The 21,329-nt window shown below is 42.9% G+C and overlaps 1 protein-coding gene across 1 annotated transcript in view; it reads left to right on the forward strand.

The window, feature by feature from the left end:
* LYSMD2 (LysM domain containing 2) overlaps positions 1–19,601 on the forward strand; it is a 61,474-nt gene extending 41,873 nt beyond the window's left edge. The window contains exon 3 of the mRNA XM_075342740.1: positions 18,389–19,601. Within this exon, the coding sequence (XP_075198855.1) occupies positions 18,389–18,434 (46 nt within the window). The 3' untranslated portion in view covers positions 18,435–19,601. The remainder of the gene's footprint in view (positions 1–18,388) is intronic.
* The last annotated feature ends 1,728 nt before the right edge of the window (positions 19,602–21,329 follow it).

Raw genomic sequence — 21,329 nt, forward strand, 5'->3', positions numbered from 1 at the left:
CTGTGCAGGGGACGCAGGATGCATGCACTTACACTGTGCTGCACATCGCAGCGTAACTGCATGTAATACGCACACGTGCGCACATAGCCTTATTGTATATTGCTGTCCACTGCCTGTTGTCAAGTGTAGATGTAGAAACTTGGCACTCAAGATCAATGTGAATAGTGGTCTTAAATTGAGAAAAACTTGTAGGACCAGCACAATCACAGACGTTTCGGTCAAAGACCTTCATCAGTGTGCATGCAGGGGGTCCTCAGAAGGTATAGCAACTCGGCAACTGGTGTAGTCAGGTATGATGCGGTGTTCACATAGACAGTGGTGGACACTGCATACCTTCGCCAGTTGCCACGTACACTGATGAAGGTCTTTGACCAAAACGTCTGTGCTTGTGCTGGTCCTACAAGTTCTTCTCAATAAAAGACCACTATTCACATTGATCTTGAGTGCCAAGTTTCTACATCTACTTGAGACAGTTTTGGACCCTACTTGAGAACCACCCCAGAAGTGCCGAGTGCATCAGCTCACTATTGTCAAGTGTAATCTGTCTCTAGTGAGTCTTTTTCTCTCTGCTCTCCCATCTGACCTATCTAATGGGGAGTGGGGATCTTGGGCCAAACATGTTTGAGAACTAACCACAGATCTTCTGTGGATGAAGGCTTGTGCAGATTTTCTGTCTCTTCATGTAATCCTAGACAGATTCGATGTTGAGATCAGATCTCTTTGGAGGCCATACCATCATTTCCAGGTCTTGTTCTTTACGCAGAAGATGATTCTTAGTCACATTGGCTATATGTGTGGGGCTGGTGTTCTGCTGCAGAGTAAATTCAGAGTCAATCGGACGCCTATCTGATGGTATTTCATTGATGGACAATCTGCCTGTATTTCTCAGTATTGAGGACACCATTAATCTTGATCAAGTTCCTATCTCGATTTTCTGAACTGCAGACCCAAGCTTGCAAATATCCTCTCCCATGCTTCCCCATTGCCTGCAGACACTCATTTTACCACTCTCCAATTCTTCTGAGAGCAAACTGCCTCATGTTACAGCAAAATATTTAACATTTTGACTCCAGTCCAAATCAGCGGGCCATTTTTCTGCTCAATAGTTCCTATGTTTTCATGATTGAGTTGCTTGGCCTTGTTTCCATGTCGAAAAGATGTCTTTTTTGCCGCAATTCTTCCATGTAGACCACTACTAGGCAGGTTTTCTCAACAGTTTTTGGGTGTAGCAGGGCCCCACTGGTTGCTGCCAGTTCTCAGATAAAAAGGAGTCAGTTGCACTCTGCAGTGCTAAGATATGTGGGGCAATGAATATGGGAATATATTCAAATTGTCCCTCCAGTGAGGAAGGAGACAAACTAGCGCCACCAATTGGTAGTAGCAATCCTAAAAGTCAAAAGTGGCTTTTTAAACAAGCTTATTCATAAGACTTAGGATTTATTGCCAGATCAGAATCCCAATTTTTTAGAAACTGTGTTTCGGGGTGATTGCACTTCGTCAGTGCAAAGTGTGGGTATCCTGATCTGGCTTATGGGAAGCTATGTGGGGACCACGGGGAAGACTGTTCTCCTTCTGGAGACCTAACAAACCAGTCTGGCTGTCAGTAAGGTGACTTATAGCTGCAATGCCCCTCTGGGAATTATTCAAATTGTCCCTCCAGTGAGGAAGGAGACAGACTCTAGCGCAACCTAGTAGACATGCAATACTGCTATGAACAACATGTAAAAATTTAGATACTTAGCACACAAAAATGGCCAGTTTTATGTGAGCCCAACAGCCAACGACAAGACGACCTCTTTTTATTGGGTCCCTCTCAAACTAATGCCTCTTTTCGGGTTAAAAAAACTGACAGGAACCTGCAAATAAAGAATTAAAATAGCCTAAGGGGTACTTTGCGCGCTGTGATATCGCAAGCCGATGCTGCCATGTCGAGCGCGATAGTCTCCGCCCCCGTCGCAGCAGCGATATCTTGTGATAGCTGGCGTAGCGAACATTATCGCTACGCCAGCTTCACATGCACTCACCTGTCCTGCGACGTCACACGGCAGGCGGCCAATAGCAGCGGAGGGGCGGAGATGAGCGGGACGTAAACATCCCGCCCACCTCAGTCCTTCCGCATTGCAGCCGGGACGCAGGTAGGAGATGTTCCTCGCTCCTGCGGCTTCACACACAGCGATGTGTGCGGCCGCAGGAACGAGAAACAACATCGTACCTGTCGCTGCACCGGCATTATGGAAATGTCGGACCCTACACCGATGATACGATAACGACACTTTTTCGCTCGTTAATCGTATCAAAAAGGATTTGCACACTACGATATTGACTGCGACGCCGGATGTGCGTCACTTTCGATTTGACCCCACCGACATCGCACCTGCAATGTCGTAGTGTGCAAAGCCCGCCTTAGGCTGAAGAGCAAGAGTGCTCAATCAGAACACATGACTCTTTAAACTAAGAAAGACTGATGGCAAATCATACCTTTTCTAATCAGAACAGGTGCAAACTCAACATGAAACATAGTAGAATCTGTGAGTTCTATATTTTCTATGCATAAGATATAACTGTGATGTGATTCTGTGAAGCACAAACGTTAAATGAGGGATATGTTCCAAGATGGTATTCCATTAGCCATCATTTTTCTTGCCTACTTCTGCCTATTTTGTATTTGCAGTGGGAATTGTATCATATTTTGTTATCTGGTATTAGTAAGTAATAGCGATATATCCCTTAGATCAGGGGTTGGCAATTCATTTTCCTGAGGGGCCACATGGGACCAAGATTGGTGTGGAGTGCCGAACCAGTTGGCTGAAATTGATTGTGCTGAATATTAATATTACCATATTCATTAAAATTATTTTGTATTATTTGTATCATTAATATTGAGCAGAATTAATTATGCCGACATCCCCCTATATACAATATGAGCCTACACATACCCCACTTATATTCAGCATTTAGTCATGGCTCCCTATATACAGGATGAGCCCCCCACAAAGCCTCTATATAATAATAATAATAATCTTTTATATCTACAGTGCCTTGCGAAAGTATTTGGCCCCCTTGAATTTTTCAACCTTTTCCCACATTTCAGGCTAGAAACATAAAAATAAACATTTTAATGTTATGGTGACGAATCAACAACAAGTGGGACACAATTGTGAAGTAGAACGAAATTTATTGATTATTTTAAACTTTTGTAAAAAATAAATAACTGAAAATTGGGACGTGCAATATTATTCATCCCCTTTACTTTCAGTGCAGCAAACTCACTCCAGAAGCTCATTGAGGATCTCTGAATGATCCAATGTTGTCCTAAATGATGATGATAAATATAAGCCACCCATGTGTAATGAAGTCTCTGTATAATTGCACCTGCTCTGTGATAGTCTCTGTTCTGTTTAAAGCACAGAGAGCATCATGAAGACCAAGGAACACAACAGGCAGGTCCGTGATACTGTTGTAGAGAAGTTTAAAGCCGAATTTGGTTACAGTAAGATTTCCACAACTTTAAACATCCTAAGAAGCACTGTGCAAACGATCATATTGAAATGAAAGGAGTATCATACCACTGCAAATCTACCAAGTCCCTCAAAAATGTAATCTCAAACAAGGAGAAGACTGATCAGAGATGAAGCCAAGAGGCCCATGATCACTCTGGATGAACTGCAGAGATCTACGTAGGAAAGAACTCCGGCACTCTTAGTAACCCCAATAAGAGACTTTAAGCAGTAGTGATGTTCAAATAGAGTTTCCGTATACAATGACTCTGTATGAACCCACAAGAAAAGGGAAAAATTCTTCTGTTTTCACTCTTAGGGGTTTTTTGGGAGCAAGGGTCAAAAATATATAGTCAAGTAGGTTAGGACCCTGCTTCACCAATTAGGTGCTCTGGAGAAAAATATATATATATGTAGGAAAGAACTCCGGCACTCTTAGTAACCCCAATAAGAGACTTTAAGCAGTAGTGATGTTCAAATAGAGTTTCCGTATACAATGACTCTGTATGAACCCACAAGAAAAGGGAAAAATTCTTCTGTTTTCACTCTTAGGGGTTTTTTGGGAGCAAGGGTCAAAAATATATAGTCAAGTAGGTTAGGACCCTGCTTCACCAATTAGGTGCTCTGGAGAAAAATATATATATATGTAGGAAAGAACTCCGGCACTCTTAGTAACCCCAATAAGAGACTTTAAGCAGTAGTGATGTTCAAATAGAGTTTCCGTATACAATGACTCTGTATGAACCCACAAGAAAAGGGAAAAATTCTTCTGTTTTCACTCTTAGGGGTTTTTTGGGAGCAAGGGTCAAAAATATATAGTCAAGTAGGTTAGGACCCTGCTTCACCAATTAGGTGCTCTGGAGAAAAATATATATATATGTAGGAAAGAACTCCGGCACTCTTAGTAACCCCAATAAGAGACTTTAAGCAGTAGTGATGTTCAAATAGAGTTTCCGTATACATACTCTGTATGAACCCACAAGAAAAGGGAAAAATTCTTCTGTTTTCACTCTTAGGGGTTTTTTGGGAGCAAGGGTCCTAACCTACTTGACTATATATTTTTGACCCTTGCTCCCAAAAAACCCCTAAGAGTGAAAACAGAAGAATTTTTCCCTTTTCTTGTGGGTTCATACAGAGTCATTGTATACGGAAACTCTATTTGAACATCACTACTGCTTAAAGTCTCTTATTGGGGTTACTAAGAGTGCCGGAGTTCTTTCCTACATATATATATATTTTTCTCCAGAGCACCTAATTGGTGAAGCAGGGTCCTAACCTACTTGACTGCAGAGATCTACAGCTGAGGTGGGAGAGTCTGTCCATAGGACAACAATCAGTCATACACTGCACAAATCTGTCCTTTATGGAAGGGTGGCAAGAAGAAAGCCATTTCTCAAAGATATCCATAAAAAGTGTTGTTTAAAGTTTGCCACAAGCCACCTGGGAGACACACCAAACATGTGGAAGAAGGTGCTCTGTTCAGATGAAAACCAAAATCAAACTTTTTGGGCACAATGTCAAACGATATGTTTGGTGGAAAAGCAACACAGCTCATCACCCTGAACACACCATCCCCAGTGTCAAACATGGTGGTGGCAGCATCATGGTTTGGGCCTGCTTTTTTAAGCAAGGACAGGGAAGATGGTTAAAATTGATGGGAAAATGGTTGGAGATAAATACAGGACCATTCTTGAAGAAAACCTGTTGGAGTCTGCAAAAGACCTGAGACTGGGATGGAGATTTGTTTTCCAACAAGACAATGATCCCAAACATAAAGCAAAATCTACAATGGAATTGTTCACAAATAAACGTATCCAGGTGTTAGAATGGCCAAGTCACAGTCCAGACCTGAATCCAATCGAGAATCTGTGGAAAGAGCTGAAAACTGCTGTTCACAAACGCTCTCCATCCAACCTCACTCAGCTCCAGCTGTTTGAAAAGGAAAAATAGGCAAGAATTTCAGTCTCTCGATGTGCAAAACTGATAGAGACCTACCCCAAGCGACTTGCAGCTGTAATCGCAGCAAAAGGTGGTGCTACAAAGTATTAACTTAAAGGGGCCAAATAATATTGCACACCCCAATTCTCAGTTTTACTTTTTATAAAAGTTTAAAATAAGCATTAAATTTCGTTCAACTTCACAATTGTGTCCCACTTGTTGATTCTTCACCAAAAATTTTTTTTTTATCTTTGAAGCCTAAAATGTGTGAAAGGTTGAAAAATTCAAAGGGGCTGAATACTTTCACAAGGCACTGTATATAGCTCCAATATATTCCGCAGCAATACAGTAAGGCTATGTGCACACAGTGCGTTTTTCGCGGCGTTTTTGCGCGTTTTTCGGGTGCGTTTTTGGCCTCAAAACTGCATGACTTTGCTTCTCCAGCAAAGTCTAGGAGTTTTCATTTTTGCTGTCCGCACACAACTTTTTTTTTTAAGCTTCGTTTTTGAGCTTAAAAAAAAATAGACATGTCAATTCTTTGCTTAGTATTTCTGCGTTTTCCCCCCATGCAATGCATTCGAAACACGCTGAAAAACGCAGAGATCAAAAACGCAGCCCAAAATGCTGTAAAAACGCATGCGTTTTTTGCCGCGGGTGCGTTTTTGTGCGTTTTTAGCGGCCAAAAACGTATAAACGCAGCGTCCAAAAAAACACAGCGTGTGCACATAGCCTAACACTGTTTTTGGTGATCACAATCTAAATTATTTATCAGTATGTCTTTGGAGTGGGAGGAAACTGGGGAATATACAAACTCCTTGCATGTGTTGTCCTTGGTGGGATTTGAACCCAGGACCCCAGGAGAGGAGTAAGGCTTTTTTTTTTTTTTATTGTTCCTGGGGGAAGTGTGAAATCAGAAGGGGTTCTGCTAGTAGTAGACAACCTCTTTAAGAAGCTATTCTTCAAAATATTCCCCAGGATTACGCCCTTCAGCTTTTTCTGGGACACCAACAAATGTCTGCGGAGTCGCTTCTCAAGATCTACATTATATAACACAATTGATGCAATTCTCTGTGAGTGTCTCTTTATATCTGTTTGAACAGGAGTCATGTGATCCTCCACCATACTTATTCTTCCCTCAGATTTCCTTTCATATGCATTTTGTAAATCTTGCCTTTTTAAGGACATATCCTCTTTCAATGATCCCGTGTGTGGTCTCACTTGCCAGTGGTTCATTGCATTGAGACATAGCAGAGAAAACATCCCTAAATGTGGGTTCATCCTCTATGTGCTGCGATTGGGCTGTCTGCGCTGCTGGGGGGATGGTATTTCTTTGGTGTAGCGCCATTTTCTCTGGGCTCAGCAGTGCTTCCATGCAGCCCAAACCCCCTCCATAATCTCCATCGTTCTCCTCTATCTCCCCTGCTAGCGCCCATTCTGTAGGCTCACCGTCCTCAGATGCTCTTCCTTATGTTTATTTTCAGAGTTTTATCTTAGCTGGGTCTTCCCTGTCAATTACTTATTCTCTAGACACCGGGACATGCGCCCCCACCCTCAGGTTTCAGGGTAGGTTTTAAGGAAACTTATCTGACGATTTTTGCAGTAGTTTGCATGGATTTTCTCAGAAGCTCCACATTTACACGGCCAGTCACATCCTCTACCAGGCCACACCCTTGTATCTATCCATTTTTGTATAACTACCGTGTTTCCCCAAACATAAGACCTACCCTGAAAATAACCCCTAGCAGGATTTTTCAGCCTTTTTGCAGTAGGCTTCAAATATAAGCTCTACTCCAAAAACAAGCCCTAGTTGCGTACTCAAACTATCAGTATCCTGAAATTGGGGAGAGGATCCGATGATTGCGATGAGATACTCGGGCTGGCAGTACCGGTAATATAGCAGGCAGAATGCGGGTGCCCGTGAAGGACTGACAGCGGTGAGTGGGATTACAGGAGAGGAGGCTGAATATTCACTCACTTAATTGCAGTGAGCAAGCACGTAGCCAATCAGTGGCAGCACTCCTGTTCTGAGAGTGACAACGTATATCTCTATGCAGCTGTCACTGTCAGCTCAGGAGAGATGACGAGGATTTTGGGGCAATCCTCGGGCACTAATTGGACACGAACTGAACATAAGCCCTAGCACATTGTTCAAAGCAGAAAACGACTGCTGCAGCCGACCATTGGAAAATCAGAAGGGCAGTTAGATGAAAGGGTTAACAGCCGCGCGGCCATTAAGGACCATGATCTTTGTCATTGCGTTTCAGAGTAATTCTCCTTCAGGACAAAAATCACAATGAGGAGAATTACTCTGAAACGCGTTGACAAAGATCAGGGTCCTTATCAATTTGTAGTTTGGAGTCTGTTCTACTTGCACTGCAGCACGGCTGTTAACCCTTTCAGCCTGCACTTCGGATCTTCCATCGGGTGACTGCAGCAGCCGTTGCAACCCGTCCGTATAGTGGTTGTGAGTTCACAACCACTAAAGGTCAGCCTTCCTGATTCTATAAGGTCTACAATTTTTTCGGATAATACCATATCTGAGCATTTTGTCTCCCTTATCTTCGGGTTATATTTTGTCTGTGCAATACATCACAGAAAATCTGTTTAGTACAATTTTGTACATGTCCAGTCTCTCTCCATGGTGTATTGATTTTCATTATGGTATTTAAGTTAATATACAGTGTGGGGGGGGGGGGGGGGGGAGTATTTAGTCAGCCACCAATTGTGCAAGTTCTACCACTTAAAAAGATGAGAGAGGCCTGTAATTGACATCATATGTAGACCACAACTATGAGAGACAAAATGAGAAAACAAATCCAGAAAATCACCTTGTCTGATTTGGCAAGATTTTATTTGCAAATTATGGTGGAAAATAAGTATTTGGGCAATATCAAAAGTTAATCTTAATATTTTGTTATCTATCCTTTGTTGGCAATGACAGAGGTCAAATGTTTTCTGTAAGTCTTCATAAGGTTGGCACACACTGTTCGTGGTATGTTGGTCCATTCCTCCATGCAGATCTCCTCTAGATCAGTGATAATTTGGACCTGTTGCTGGGCAACACAGATTTTCAACTCCCTCCAAAGGTTTTCTATGGGGTTGAGAACTGGAGACTGGCTAGGCCACTCCAGGACCTTCATATGCTTCTTACGAAGCCACTCCTTCGTTGCCTGGCGGCGTGCTTGGGATCATTATCATGCTGAAAGACCCAGCCACGTTTCATCTTCAATGCCCTTGCTGATGGGAGGTTTGCACTCAAAATCTCATGATACATGGCCCCATTCATTCTTTCATGTACAAAGATCAGTCGCCCTGGTCCCTATGCAGAAAAACATCCCCAAAGCATGATGTTGCCACCCCCATGTTTCACAGTAGGTATGCTGTTCTTTGGATGCAACTCAGCATTCTGTCTCCTCCAAACACGACGAGTTGTGTTCCTACGAAACAGTTCTACTTTAGTTTCATCAGACCATATGATATTCTCCCAATACTATTCTGGATAATCCAAATGCTCTCTTGCAAACTTCAGACGGGCCCAGACACGTACTGGCTTAAGCAGAGGAACACGTCTCGTACTGCAGGATCTAAGTCCCTGGTGGCATAGTGTGTTACTGATGGTAGCCTTTGTTATGGTGGTTCCAGCTCTATGCAGGTAATTAACTAGGTCCCCCCGTGTGGTTCTGGGATTTTTGTTCACCGTTCTTGTGATCATTTTGGTCCCATGGGGTATGATTTTGCATGGAGCCCCAGATTGAGGGAAATTATTAGTGGTCTTGTATGTCTTCCATTTTCTTATTATTGCTCCTACAGTTGATTTAATCACACCAAGCTACTTGCTTATTGCAGATTCAGTCTTCCCAGTCTGGTGCAGGGCTACAATTTTGTTTCTGGTGTCCTTCGACAGCGCTTTGGTCTTCACCATAGTGGAGCTTGGAGTGTGACTGACGTTGTGGTTGTTTGACAACTGCTTGAGGTTGTGTACAGGTGTCTCTTATACTGATAGCAAGTTCAAACAGGTGCCATTATTACATGTAATGAGTGGAGGACAGAGGAGCCTCTTAAAGAAGATGTTACAGGTCTGTGAATGCCAGAAATCTTGCATGTAGCAGAGCTTAGAGAGTTGTCCTGCCCACACCAGGCTCTTTATAGAGACTGTACATTGTCAGTGAGGTGTCAATCAGACGAGTGGATGTATTGGACTGCAGTGCATGTGACATCGTAGTCTAAGCAATGATAAGTCCTGCTGCTTAAACAAACATCGCAATAAACAACAGATCACCTTGACAATTCAAGCATCCCTGAATTTGGTTTTAACCCTAGCAGCATGATGTCTTCAGCTTACATAGCAGAAACCTGCTGACAGATTCCCTTTAACTCGTTATACATGAGAATGCTCGTGTCTGTTGCGGAATGTGTGATACAAATGACAAAAGCCACTTCAACACCTAGAAGCCTGCAGACACATCTGCTGATTATCCTTGCTGTGTCACCTCGATAATCATCCCTATATAAATGCCTGTCAGTGATCATCAGAAGTGGAGGCACTCCGATAACGGTGATAACTAAATTACAGCCTAATTCCTTCATGGTGCTGACAGGAGGATGATTGCTCCTCACAGGTGCCATCACTAGTCATGCACATCATGCTGTATTCTCTCAGGCACATTTGTGTCACGTCTGACATGTATTTTGAGTTTCGGTGGAATCTAAATAGACTTCCCTATTTCTTCCACACAGTTCCTTTCTGTGTAGATGGATACTAATTCAAGCTTTGTGTGATATAATAATCCATTTGATTAGCTACAGATCTCTGATTCCGGCTTTATCCAGGCGAGCGGGAGCCATTTACTGCTGTACATGGAGTGCACCGCATGAGCAGGGTCGTCCTTATTATCTGATTTCTTGTAATGTACGGTATGGATGTGTCAGGAGAGGCTGGAGGAACAGACGTCCAGAGGAGGCTAATTGAACCACTTTGGTAAGAGGAGGCAGATGAGTGCATCTAATAAAGAGGAAGGGCAGGAGTGGACCGTGCCGTGAGCTCCATTTTAGTGCTTCCTATTTAAAACCTCAATAATAATGTTTTGCTGAGTGTTTTCTGGCATTTTGCCTACAGCCATTGCTTGCTTCTGCCTGACAGGCGATGATGGCTTGTTTGTTGACTTCTCCCTTTTGTGAATCAGGTCCTCGGCCTTCATCTGTGCATTTTTGCTGGGCAGGTAATATGTACTGTACAAAATCTTTACCAATACAGCTGAGAAAATATTGATTGAATTTCACTTCTCAGGATGCCCATTTTAGCCTGTGTGTCTGAAAGCTGCAATAAGGAGCTGCTCTCACACAGGCGAGCCGAACGGTGTCATGTGTTACAAAGACAGTCCATTGATTTCAAGAGACGGATTGCTTACATGCCTCTGCCCCCCAATTGATTTCCATCACAACTGAATAGAGGTTGTTCAATGTGAACAAAGCCTTAAAGGGAACTCGTCACTAGATCCATGATGCCCGAACAGGCAAGCTGGATCAGAGCCTGGATATACAATTGAAAAGCTAATCTGGGTCCACAGCGCGAGATGTGATTTAGTCCATCGCCCCCGCTCCACTTTTCCTAAAGCATAGCAGCATTTCAGAGAATGACATACCTGGCTTCTATCAAGCAGTCAGGATTTCATTCATGCAGCCTATGATTTGGGTAGCATGAATGGGAGACCCTTTAAAGCATCACTCCAGTGTTTTTTGTTAGTTTTCAGCTTTGGAGTGGTGCTTTTAATCTAAGCTCCCTGCCCCTAGTATTATACTTTTCCGCAATCATCTTCACCTTTTTTCCACCATCGCTTCAGTCCCGCTGTGCCATCTTGTGACTGCAACTTCTGACTGGCTGGAGTTAGAAGTTGCGTCACGAGCTCCCAATGCATATTTGGGAGACCCAGGTTGATGTTCTCATAGACTTGCATTGGAGAGTGACCTCTAGCGCACTCCATGAAACACTAAAGCTGCAGAGGACCTATCGGAGCAGTGCAGATAGAAGGTGAAGATGACAGCGGATGAGTGTAAAGCGGGCTTTACACACAACGACATCGCTAACGAGATGTCGTTGGGGGTCATGTAATTCGTGACTCACATCCGGCCTTGTTAGCGATGTTGTTGCGTGTGAAACACGAACGACCGTTAACGATCAAAATTACTCACCTAATCGTTGATCATTGACCGGTCATTCTAATCCCGATTATCGTTGCTGTTGCAGGACGCAGGTTGTTCGTCGTTCCTGCGGCAGCACACATCGCTATGTGTGACACCGCAGGAAAGAGAGGAAGGGAGGAGGTGGGCGGGATGTTCGTCCCGCTCATCTCCGCCCCTCCGCTTCTATTGGGCGGCCGCTTAGTGACGCCGCTGTGACGCCGAACGAACCTCCCCATTAAAGGAGAGATTGTTGGCGGCCACAGCGACGTCGGTGAAGAGGTAATTGCGTGTGATGCTGCCGTTTCAATATTGTTCGCTACGGCAGCGATCACCCCGTGACGTGCCACAGACGTGGGCGGGTGCTATCGCTCGCGACTTCGCTAGCGATGTCACAGCATGTAAAGCCCGCTTAAGACTGGGGCGATGGAACTCCAACTAGAAGTACCACTCCAGTGGTAAAATAAAACAAAATAAAAAAAAAAACACTGGCGTGCTGCTTTAACCTCTTCCCAACACTGCAACTTTGTTTTTGAGCCAAACTTTTTATTTTTTCTATTTTTTTTAAGTCTTCAATCTACATAGTTTTTTTTTTTTTTTTTTTTATTTGGTTAAGACTAGCTGAAGTGTTGTATTGACACTATTCATTTAACCAATTGATGTAATAGAAAGCAGGAAAACAACTACAAGCAAGTGTGTTGAAAAAATGACCTGGCAATATTGTTTTCCAAGTGTGTACCATTACTGTGATGCCAAACTTGTAAATTGTTTTCTTTTTAGGGTTTTTAGTGGTTAAAAGAAAAAAAATATTATTTTTTCACCATGTTCAGAGACCTTTAATGTTGTTGTTTTTCCGTTGATGGAAGCGTGTAAGGGCTACTTTCTTGCTTGGTGAGCTGACATTTTTATTGAATCCATTTTGGGATATATACAGTATTTTGATTGCTTATTGTATTCTTTTGCAGTGTTGTGGCAACTGAAAACCTCAATTTTTAAAAACAAAACACAATTTATTTGTCTCTTTATACCATTTACTGATCACGTTAGTTAATTTTATATTTTGAAAGATCGGACTTTTACTAAGGCCGAAGACACACAGCGAGAAAAACGGTGGTAGTGGAGTGCGATAAAACATCACATTCCACTCGGACCAATATTAGACTGTGTGTCAGCGCACATGAGCGATTATTTTCTCAGCCCTAATCGACCCAAGAAAACCATCGCAGCATGCTGCAATTGTAATGCGAGATTCTTTCTCTCGCACCCATTCAAGTCTATGGGGCGATAGAAAAATTGCACTGCACTCGCAGTACACCGGTGTACCGTGAGTGCAGTGCGAGAATGGCAATAGCCGGCTACGGAGGAGTGAGGGAGATAAATCCCTCCTTCCCCTCCTCCATGCCAGGCCGCCCCTTCACAGCGCTGGCCCGCACCTCCGCAGCGCAGGCCCGCCCCTTCTCAGAGCCGGCCCGCCCCCCCGCAGCTGAGGTCCGCTTGCACGAATGGACCTCAGTCGCAGGGACACTCGCATGACACACGGCTCTGCTGTACTGCCAGCGTGAGCCGAGTGTCATGCGAGGGGATCGCAGTAATCCCCGTATGGCCCCAGCGATCCCACATTTGTTTCTTTTTCATTTAACTTTCTTATTTGTGACTGAGGAAAAGGTGGGTGGTTTGAGATAGATTGATATACAGTGCCTACAAGTAGTATTCAACCCCCTGCAGATTTAGCAGGTTTACACATTCGGAATTAACTTGGCATTGTGACATTTGGACTGTAGATCAGCCTGGAAGTGTGAAATGCACTGCAGCAAAAAAGAATGTTATTTTTTTTTTTTTTAAATTGTGAAAAGTTTATTCAGAGGGTCATTTATTATTCAACCCCTCAAACCACAAGAATTCTGTTTGGTTCCCCTAAAGTATTAAGAAGTATTTCAGGCACAAAGAACAATGAGCTTCACATGTTTGGATTAATTATCTCTTTTTCCAGCCTTTTCTGACTAATTAAGACCCTCCCCCAACTTGTGAACTGCACTCATATTTGGTCAACATGGGAAAGACAAAGGAGCATTCCAAGGCCATCAGAGACAAGATCGTGGAGGGTCACAAGGCTGGCAAGGGGTACAAAACCCTTTCCAAGGAGTTGGGCCTACCTGTCTCCACTGTTGGGAGCATCATCCGGAAGTGGAAGGCTTATGGAACTACTGTTAGCCTTCCACGGCCTGGACAGCCTTTGAAAGTTTCCACCCGTGCCGAGGCCAGGCTTGTTCGAAGAGTCAAGGCTAACCCAAGGACAACAAGGAAGGAGCTCCGGGAAGATCTCATGGCAGTGGGGACATTGGTTTCAGTCAATACCATAAGTAACGTACTCCACCGCAATGGTCTCCGTTCCAGACGAGCCCGTAAGGTACCTTTACTTTCAAAGCGTCATGTCAAGGCTCGTCTACAGTTTGCTCATGATCACTTGGAGGACTGGTTCAAGGTTCTCTGGTCTGATGAAACCAAGATCGAGATCTTTGGTGCCAACCACACACGTGACGTTTGGAGACTGGATGGCACTGCATACGACCCCAAGAATACCATCCCTACAGTCAAGCATGGTGGTGGCAGCATCATGCTGTGGGGCTGTTTCTCAGCCAAGGGGCCTGGCCATCTGGTCCGCCTGGTTCAAGAGGGAAAAAATCAAGGTGTTGCAGTGGCCTAGTCAGTCTCCTGACCTTAACCCAATTGAAAACTTGTGGAAGGAGCTCAAGATTAAAGTCCACATGAGACACCCAAAGAACCTAGATAACTTGGAGAAGATCTGCATGGAGGAGTGGGCCAAGATAACTCCAGAGACCTGTGCCGGCCTGATCAGGTCTTATAAAAGACGATTATTAGCTGTAGTTGCAAAGAAGGGTTATTCCACAAAATATTAAACCTAGGGGTTGAATAATAATTGACCTACACTTTTATGTTGAAAATTTATTAACATTTAACTGAGCAACATTGTAAGATTTATGCATCTGTTAATAAATCCTGCTCTTGTTTGAAGTTTGCAGGCTCTAACTTATTTGCATCTTATCAAACCTGCTAAATCTGCAGGGGGTTGAAGACTACTTGTAGGCACTTTATATATGTTTATCTATATTTAAAATATTACATTTTAGTTCCCTTAGGGGACTTGAAGCTGCAATTATCCAATTGTTTATACTATATCCTGCAATAAAACAGTATTGCACTAATTCGTAAAAACCATGTTGAATGCCAGTATAAGGAATCACTAATATGGGGACCCTTGACGTTGGGTTGCAAGCTTGTGTATTTTTACAAAACTATGGACCTTGTGTATTTTTTTTATATATTTTTTTTTATCTTTTTACTGTGGCTTCCCAGACTTTTTCCATTTTTTTTTTTTACATCTTTATGCAGAGTGGTATCTTTTGGTAATGGCTGTTTCTTATTCTGTTATACCTTTTCTGGGGTGCCATCATGGTGGCTGTGGGCCTTCACCAGACCCCCAACAGCCATGACAACCTATCGTTATTTGGTTTGCGTACATCAAATCAAAGGATGCTGTTAGAGATTAACAGTGGTAAATAAAAGATTTACAGCAGTGAGTGGAGCTCAGCTCCACTTGCTGCTGGTAGAGGCAAATCTTGTCTGTGTAATGCAGCCATTATGTGCCAGTAATGATTAAAGACCAGTAATCAACATTAGACATAGCAGTACATACAATATTGACAAGGGGTTAAAGATTACAATCTTAGTAAGTGATCGCATATCATTAGGAGTATCGACATCTGAGCCCAACATAAATCTTAACATTTAAGGCGCCGCACCTTCTGCTGGTGCAGGAAATTGTGGAAGTGGAAACGAGTTTCTATTATACTTTTTCCTCTGATTGTTCCACTCCTGGTTTTGGCTACAAATACTGACCAAATACTGAGGTAAAATACTGACCAGATACTGAGGTAAAATGCTGACCGGATACTGAGGTAAAATGCTGACCGGATACTGAGGTAAAATGCTGACCGGATACTGAGGTAAAATGCTGACCGGATACTGAGGTAAAATGCTGACCGGATACTGAGGTAAAATGCTGACCGGATACTGAGGTAAAATGCTGACCGGATACTGAGGTAAAATGCTGACCGGATACTGAGGTAAAATGCTGACCGGATACTGAGGTAAAATGCTGACCGGATACTGAGGTAAAATGCTGACCGGATACTGAGGTAAAATGCTGACCAGATACTGAGGTAAAAAAACTCAACATTTGAACAGGGTCTTGATTGGTAAAATTAAATGTCTGAATCTATTATATAGCGTAGTCTCTCAGAATTACAGTCTTTCTTATTAATGTGTGCAGGTCTTCCTCCTTACAGATCCTCATGGCTTTCTAATTGCTCAGTATTTTCAGGACACCTTAGCGTGTCATTTAGGAGGTCCAGTGAAGTCATTACTTTCCCCCCATAGAAGGCAATATTATGTATTATAGCATTTGTTCACCTGAGCTCATGCCTGATTCTAATCCTATTTGCTCAGGTTTTTCTGTAGCAGACTAGACAGAATCAAATGAACCTCCTGAAAGACCAACATCATAAGAGCCATGAGTAAATGTCACCCACCCACCCACCCACAGTTTTCATGTTTTGGCCATGTTGCTGAACAATAATTGATAACGATCAGTCTTTCAGCTGGAATATTTGTTGAAGGATTTTTTTTTTCTTCTGGGTATAAAGCGGGCTTTACACGCTACGATATTTCTAGCAATTGCTAGCGATATTGTACGCAAAAGCACCCGCCCCCGTCGTGCATGCGATATCGTGTGATCGCTGCCGCAGCGTACATTATCACTACGGCAGCGTCACACGCACTTACCTGGTCGGCGTCGTTGCTGTGACTGCCGAACAATCCCTCCCTCAAGGGGGAGGTGCGTTCGGCGTCACCGCGACGTCACTAAGCGGCCGGCCAATCAAAGCAGAGGGGCGGAGATGAGTGGGACAAACATCCCGCCCACCTCCTTCCTTCCTCATTGCGGGCGGGACGCAGGTAAAGTGAGGTTCCTCGCTCCTGTGGTGTCACACACAGCGATGTGTGCTGCCGCAGGAACGACGAACAACATCTTTAAACAGCCAATAACAATTTTTGGTTTTAGGACGACCTCTCCATGGTGAACGATTTTCACCACTTTGGAGGACGTTTAAGGTCGCTGGTAAGTGTTACACGCTGCGATACCGTTAATGACGCCGGATGTGCGTCACTAACGACGTGACCCCGACGATAAAACATTAACAATATCATAGCGTGTAAAGCCCCCTTAAGGCTATGTTCCCATGATCAGTAATTGTTGAGATTTTGAGGCTGCAGAATTTCTGCACTTTAGTTCCATTTTTTATTGCATTTTTATCTTATTTTTGATGCTATGTTTTTGTCTCTGGTGTCATTTTTTAATGCTGTTTTTGAAATTTCCTGATATTGACATTAGGCGCGGATTACATGTGTTTTCTTTGTGTGTTTCTGCCACGTATATGCACCAAAAAACAAGTGCACTTTTACACGCAAAATTTCCGCATCTAATGCAAGTCTATGAGGAAATTCCGCACAGTAAACTCAGCATATTCGCAAGAGAAATTGACATGCTGCTTGGAAAAACTCACTACAGGGAGGTTTATGCAGTGTAACAAAGAAACACGGTGGACATAAATCCCATCCACTTTACTGGAACCGTAAGACGCTACATTCTGGAAGCCGCTGAAATACACAGCTTCCAGGACGCGAGTAACACTCACCGTGGGCACGTACCCAAGTCATTACAAGTTGTCCAAAATATTGCCCTGCCAACAGAAAAATATGAGTGCAGAGTATTAAAGGCCTGGAGCAATCGTACCTTGGCCTTTCAGTTAGGAAAGTTAGTAGCCAGCGCAGGTGAATTTCCGTCTAATCGAGGACCCATTGTTTGTGGGGAAAAACACTTTTTAAATAAAAAGGTTTACTAAAAGCAGTCCTTCCCATAATTTATTTCAGCTGAGAAAAATGGTTAATACCTGTAAACTAGGTAACTCAATGATAGTAAAAGTGTCCCTTCCTGCTCCACTGATTAATGCGATACCACCAAATGTAAAAGTAAAATCGGTGGGGTCATCTGACACTTGGCCTGTACCTCTGTGACATACTCCAGCACCAGCTCCTAGTCTATATGCCATAAGTCAGTGTCCAGTGTAATTTGGATGTGATTTTGCATGTGTTTTTTGATGCGTCTTTGCCGCGGGTGCATTTTTTTGGGCCAAAAACGCTGTATCTTTGTGGTCAAGAAAAGATGCAGTGTGTGAACATGCTGGCCCTCACTGTAAATAGGGCTTATTTTTGGACTTGGGCTTATTTTTCAAGCATACTCCAAAAATCCTGTAAAGTCAGCTAGGGCTTATTTTTTGGGTAGGCCTTATTTTTGGGGAAACATGGTACTTGCTGGTCATGTCCCTTTTTATGCAGTGCCCGGACAAGACCACATTTTTCTACAGATCACTCTTCTATCTTGCCCAGCGCCGGCATGGCATGGGTCTGCGGTCTGTGCAGGAAACACATAGCCGACAACATTGTTGTGTATGGTCTGCACAACCTTGTCTGGTAAGCACCAGAGCGCTCCACCTTTTCCTTCTGCATATACCATTCTACACATGGAGTGCTTCTCCCATTTTGTGAAAGGTCAGATTTCTGCATGCAGTGCCGCCTGGACTAGGATATCCCAATACACATCTTGCCTTTAATTTCTACTTTTATTTCTTTGTTCCTAGGCATGAAGAGGACGACTCCTATGCAACTTCTTCCTATCAACATTGAGCGATGTGTATCCATTCCTGTGTGACCTATCATTCAGTGAAGCTGACTGAACACCCACAAACAAAATATGAGACTTCCTATACAATGAAATCCATAGCCGATATTTTATTACTCTATTGCACTGAAATTAAGTCCGTTCTTTTGTTCACAGCTATTCAGTGTCCTTATTATGTCGCATTCACAATGACGTCACAGCCTTTCTGAGATCTGTACAGCTATATTATTTCTCACTGCAGACATATCTTGTAGCAGATTTACAATATAATTTATTTTGTGTGCTTCAGTTACCAGTTATTTTAAAAGAGGCGCCACTTCCGAAGACTGTTTTTGAAAATAACTTTTAATGGCAATATGGAGTGGATGTCATGGTTTTTGTTTGTTTTTTTTTTTTTCTTTTAATACACATTTACTGTAAAAAATAATTATTTGGGAATTAATTTGAGTTATTCTAAATCTTTATAAATAATCCTGATTTAAAGGGTCCAGTTTAATTATAAACTGGTGCCAGGGGTGCCTATATCTGTAACATGGCAAAACAAGCAGTGCTCACCTACTGAAGCACCAGGCCTGATTGTTTGTTGCTCCATGACAGTCTTTGTATACAGGGCTACAGCAATGCTTTCATGTCTACAACATGTGACCACTGCAGCCCATCACTGAACTAAGCGTTCCAGTATATCACCTCTTAGTCCATTAAGTGACTGCATGGGATGCACGTCGAAAAGACGTCACTGCTGCAGCCCTGTCAACAAAGACCAGGACAGCAGAGTGGCAACGCTGGAGCAGCAGGGTTTGTTTTTTTGTTGTTTTTTTTTTGTGCCTAATTATCCCATACACCCCCACCACTTTCAACACCACCATTTGTTTTGGCACTAGTCAAACTTGTTATTCAGCTGTGGAAAAGTTTGGTGACTCCTGGAAGTAGTAATATTAAACACTTCCATTTTTTTCCTTTCATTAACTGTTGAGGGGAAGAAGCAGGAGGGAATTTGTAATGACCACCCTCAGTGAGAAGAATGAGGAAGACTCAATGTCCTGTACTTACTGGGAATTTTTACTTTTAACCACTGTTTGTTCATTTTGTTTTTATCATTCTTTTTAATTTGCCGAGAGGATACAGTTAGTTTTGTGTGCGTGTGCTATGTTGAATAAAAATCATAAACTATCCTTGCTCTGAGTGTTTTATTTTGTAATCCTTTAATTGTTTTATTCATACTTTTTATAATTGACAACTAATTAAAAACATACAGCTCTGGCAAAAATTAAGAGACCACTGCAAAATTGTCAGTTTTTCTGTTTTTTCTCTTTAAGTATATTTTTGAGTGAAATGTAAATTATTTTATTCTATAAACTACTGACAACATGTCTACGAATTTCCAAGCAATAAATTGTCATTATTTTCTGAAAATGAGAAATGGTCAAAATAACAAAAAAAAATGCATTGCTTTCAGACCTCAAATAATGCAAAGAAAACACTTCATAATCATTTAGAAACATCAATACTAATCTTTTAACTCAGGAAGAGTTCAGAAATCAATATTTTGTGGAATAACCATGATTTTTAATCCCAGCTTTCATGCATCTTGGCATGCTTTCCACCAGTCTTTTACACTGTTTTTGGGTGACCTTATGCCACTCCTGGTGCAAAAATGTAAGCAGTTCTTTATTTCATGGCTTGTGACTACCCTTCTTCCTCTTGATTACATTCCAGAGGTTTTCAATGGGGTCCCGGTCTGGAGATTAGGCTGGCCATGACAGGGTTTTGATGTTGTGGTCTTCATCCACACATTGATTGACCTAGCTGTGTGGCATGGCGCATTGTCCTTTTCAGCTTTGCTCAACACCTGGTCGTCTAATGGGTAGACTGAGACCTGGCGAGGCGTACAAGCAACAGTGTCTTGCGCCCACTATGAAATTTGCTGGAGGATCGGTGATAATTTGGGGATGCTCAGCAAGGTTGAAATTGGGCAGATTAAACTTTGCGAAGGACGTATGAATCAAGCTGCATACAAGGTTATCCTGGGAAAACAGTTGCGTCCTTCTGCTCAGGCAATGTTCCCCAACTCTGAGGACTGGTTTTTCCAGCAGGACAATGCGCAGCAACCGTGTTAAAAGGGAAGACAGGGGAGCCAGCTGAAATTTTTGATCCTGCATCAACGCCACAGCTCCCTGGTGAAGGCCACAGGACCCAGAAGAGCCCCTGCAGTTGAGTCCCAGGGCCTCCGCAAAACACGCGTACTCGGGGGATATGGAGCCAACCATAATTTAATAATAATAATTGTATTAATTTATATAGCGCTATTCCACAGCGCTTTACATACATTCTGTCTCAATCCACTTATTATAGGCAGGGAGGGTTGACCAAGAGGGTATACGGCGGAATATAGGATAAGGTCTGGGCAGGACAAACCCCCTCGGGACTTCGGTGTGCATAGGACAGAGTCAGGAATACGGTGTCTACCAGAGTGCCAAATGAATCTCATAAGTGATGTCTGTACTCTCCACAGGGTTGACAGAGGGATCTTGACTGGAATTGTCTCAAAGAGGTATAGAAAACCTGATCGGATGGACATCTTGACTGCTTCTATTCTGCCCAATAAGGAAAGCTGTAGGGGACTCCATTTACCAAGACGAGCCTCCACATCCTGGATCAGGGGAAGAGTTTGCCTGGAAAATAGTTTGGTAGGTAGGGGTAATATTAACTCCGAGATAATGCAGTGACATAGACCGCCATGCATAGTTATAGGACTGTTTTAGGCCTTGAAGATTAGGGGATGGAATGTTAATCAGGAGAGCTTCTGTCTTACTAGTGTTCTGTTTATAACCCGACAGTTTAGCGTAGGTGGAAAGGGTCTGATGGAGGTTAGGAAGGGACATAAGGGGGTTTGTTAAGGA

The sequence above is a fragment of the Anomaloglossus baeobatrachus genome, chromosome 4 (genome assembly GCF_048569485.1).
Source record: "Anomaloglossus baeobatrachus isolate aAnoBae1 chromosome 4, aAnoBae1.hap1, whole genome shotgun sequence".
Classification (NCBI taxonomy): domain Eukaryota; kingdom Metazoa; phylum Chordata; class Amphibia; order Anura; family Aromobatidae; genus Anomaloglossus; species Anomaloglossus baeobatrachus.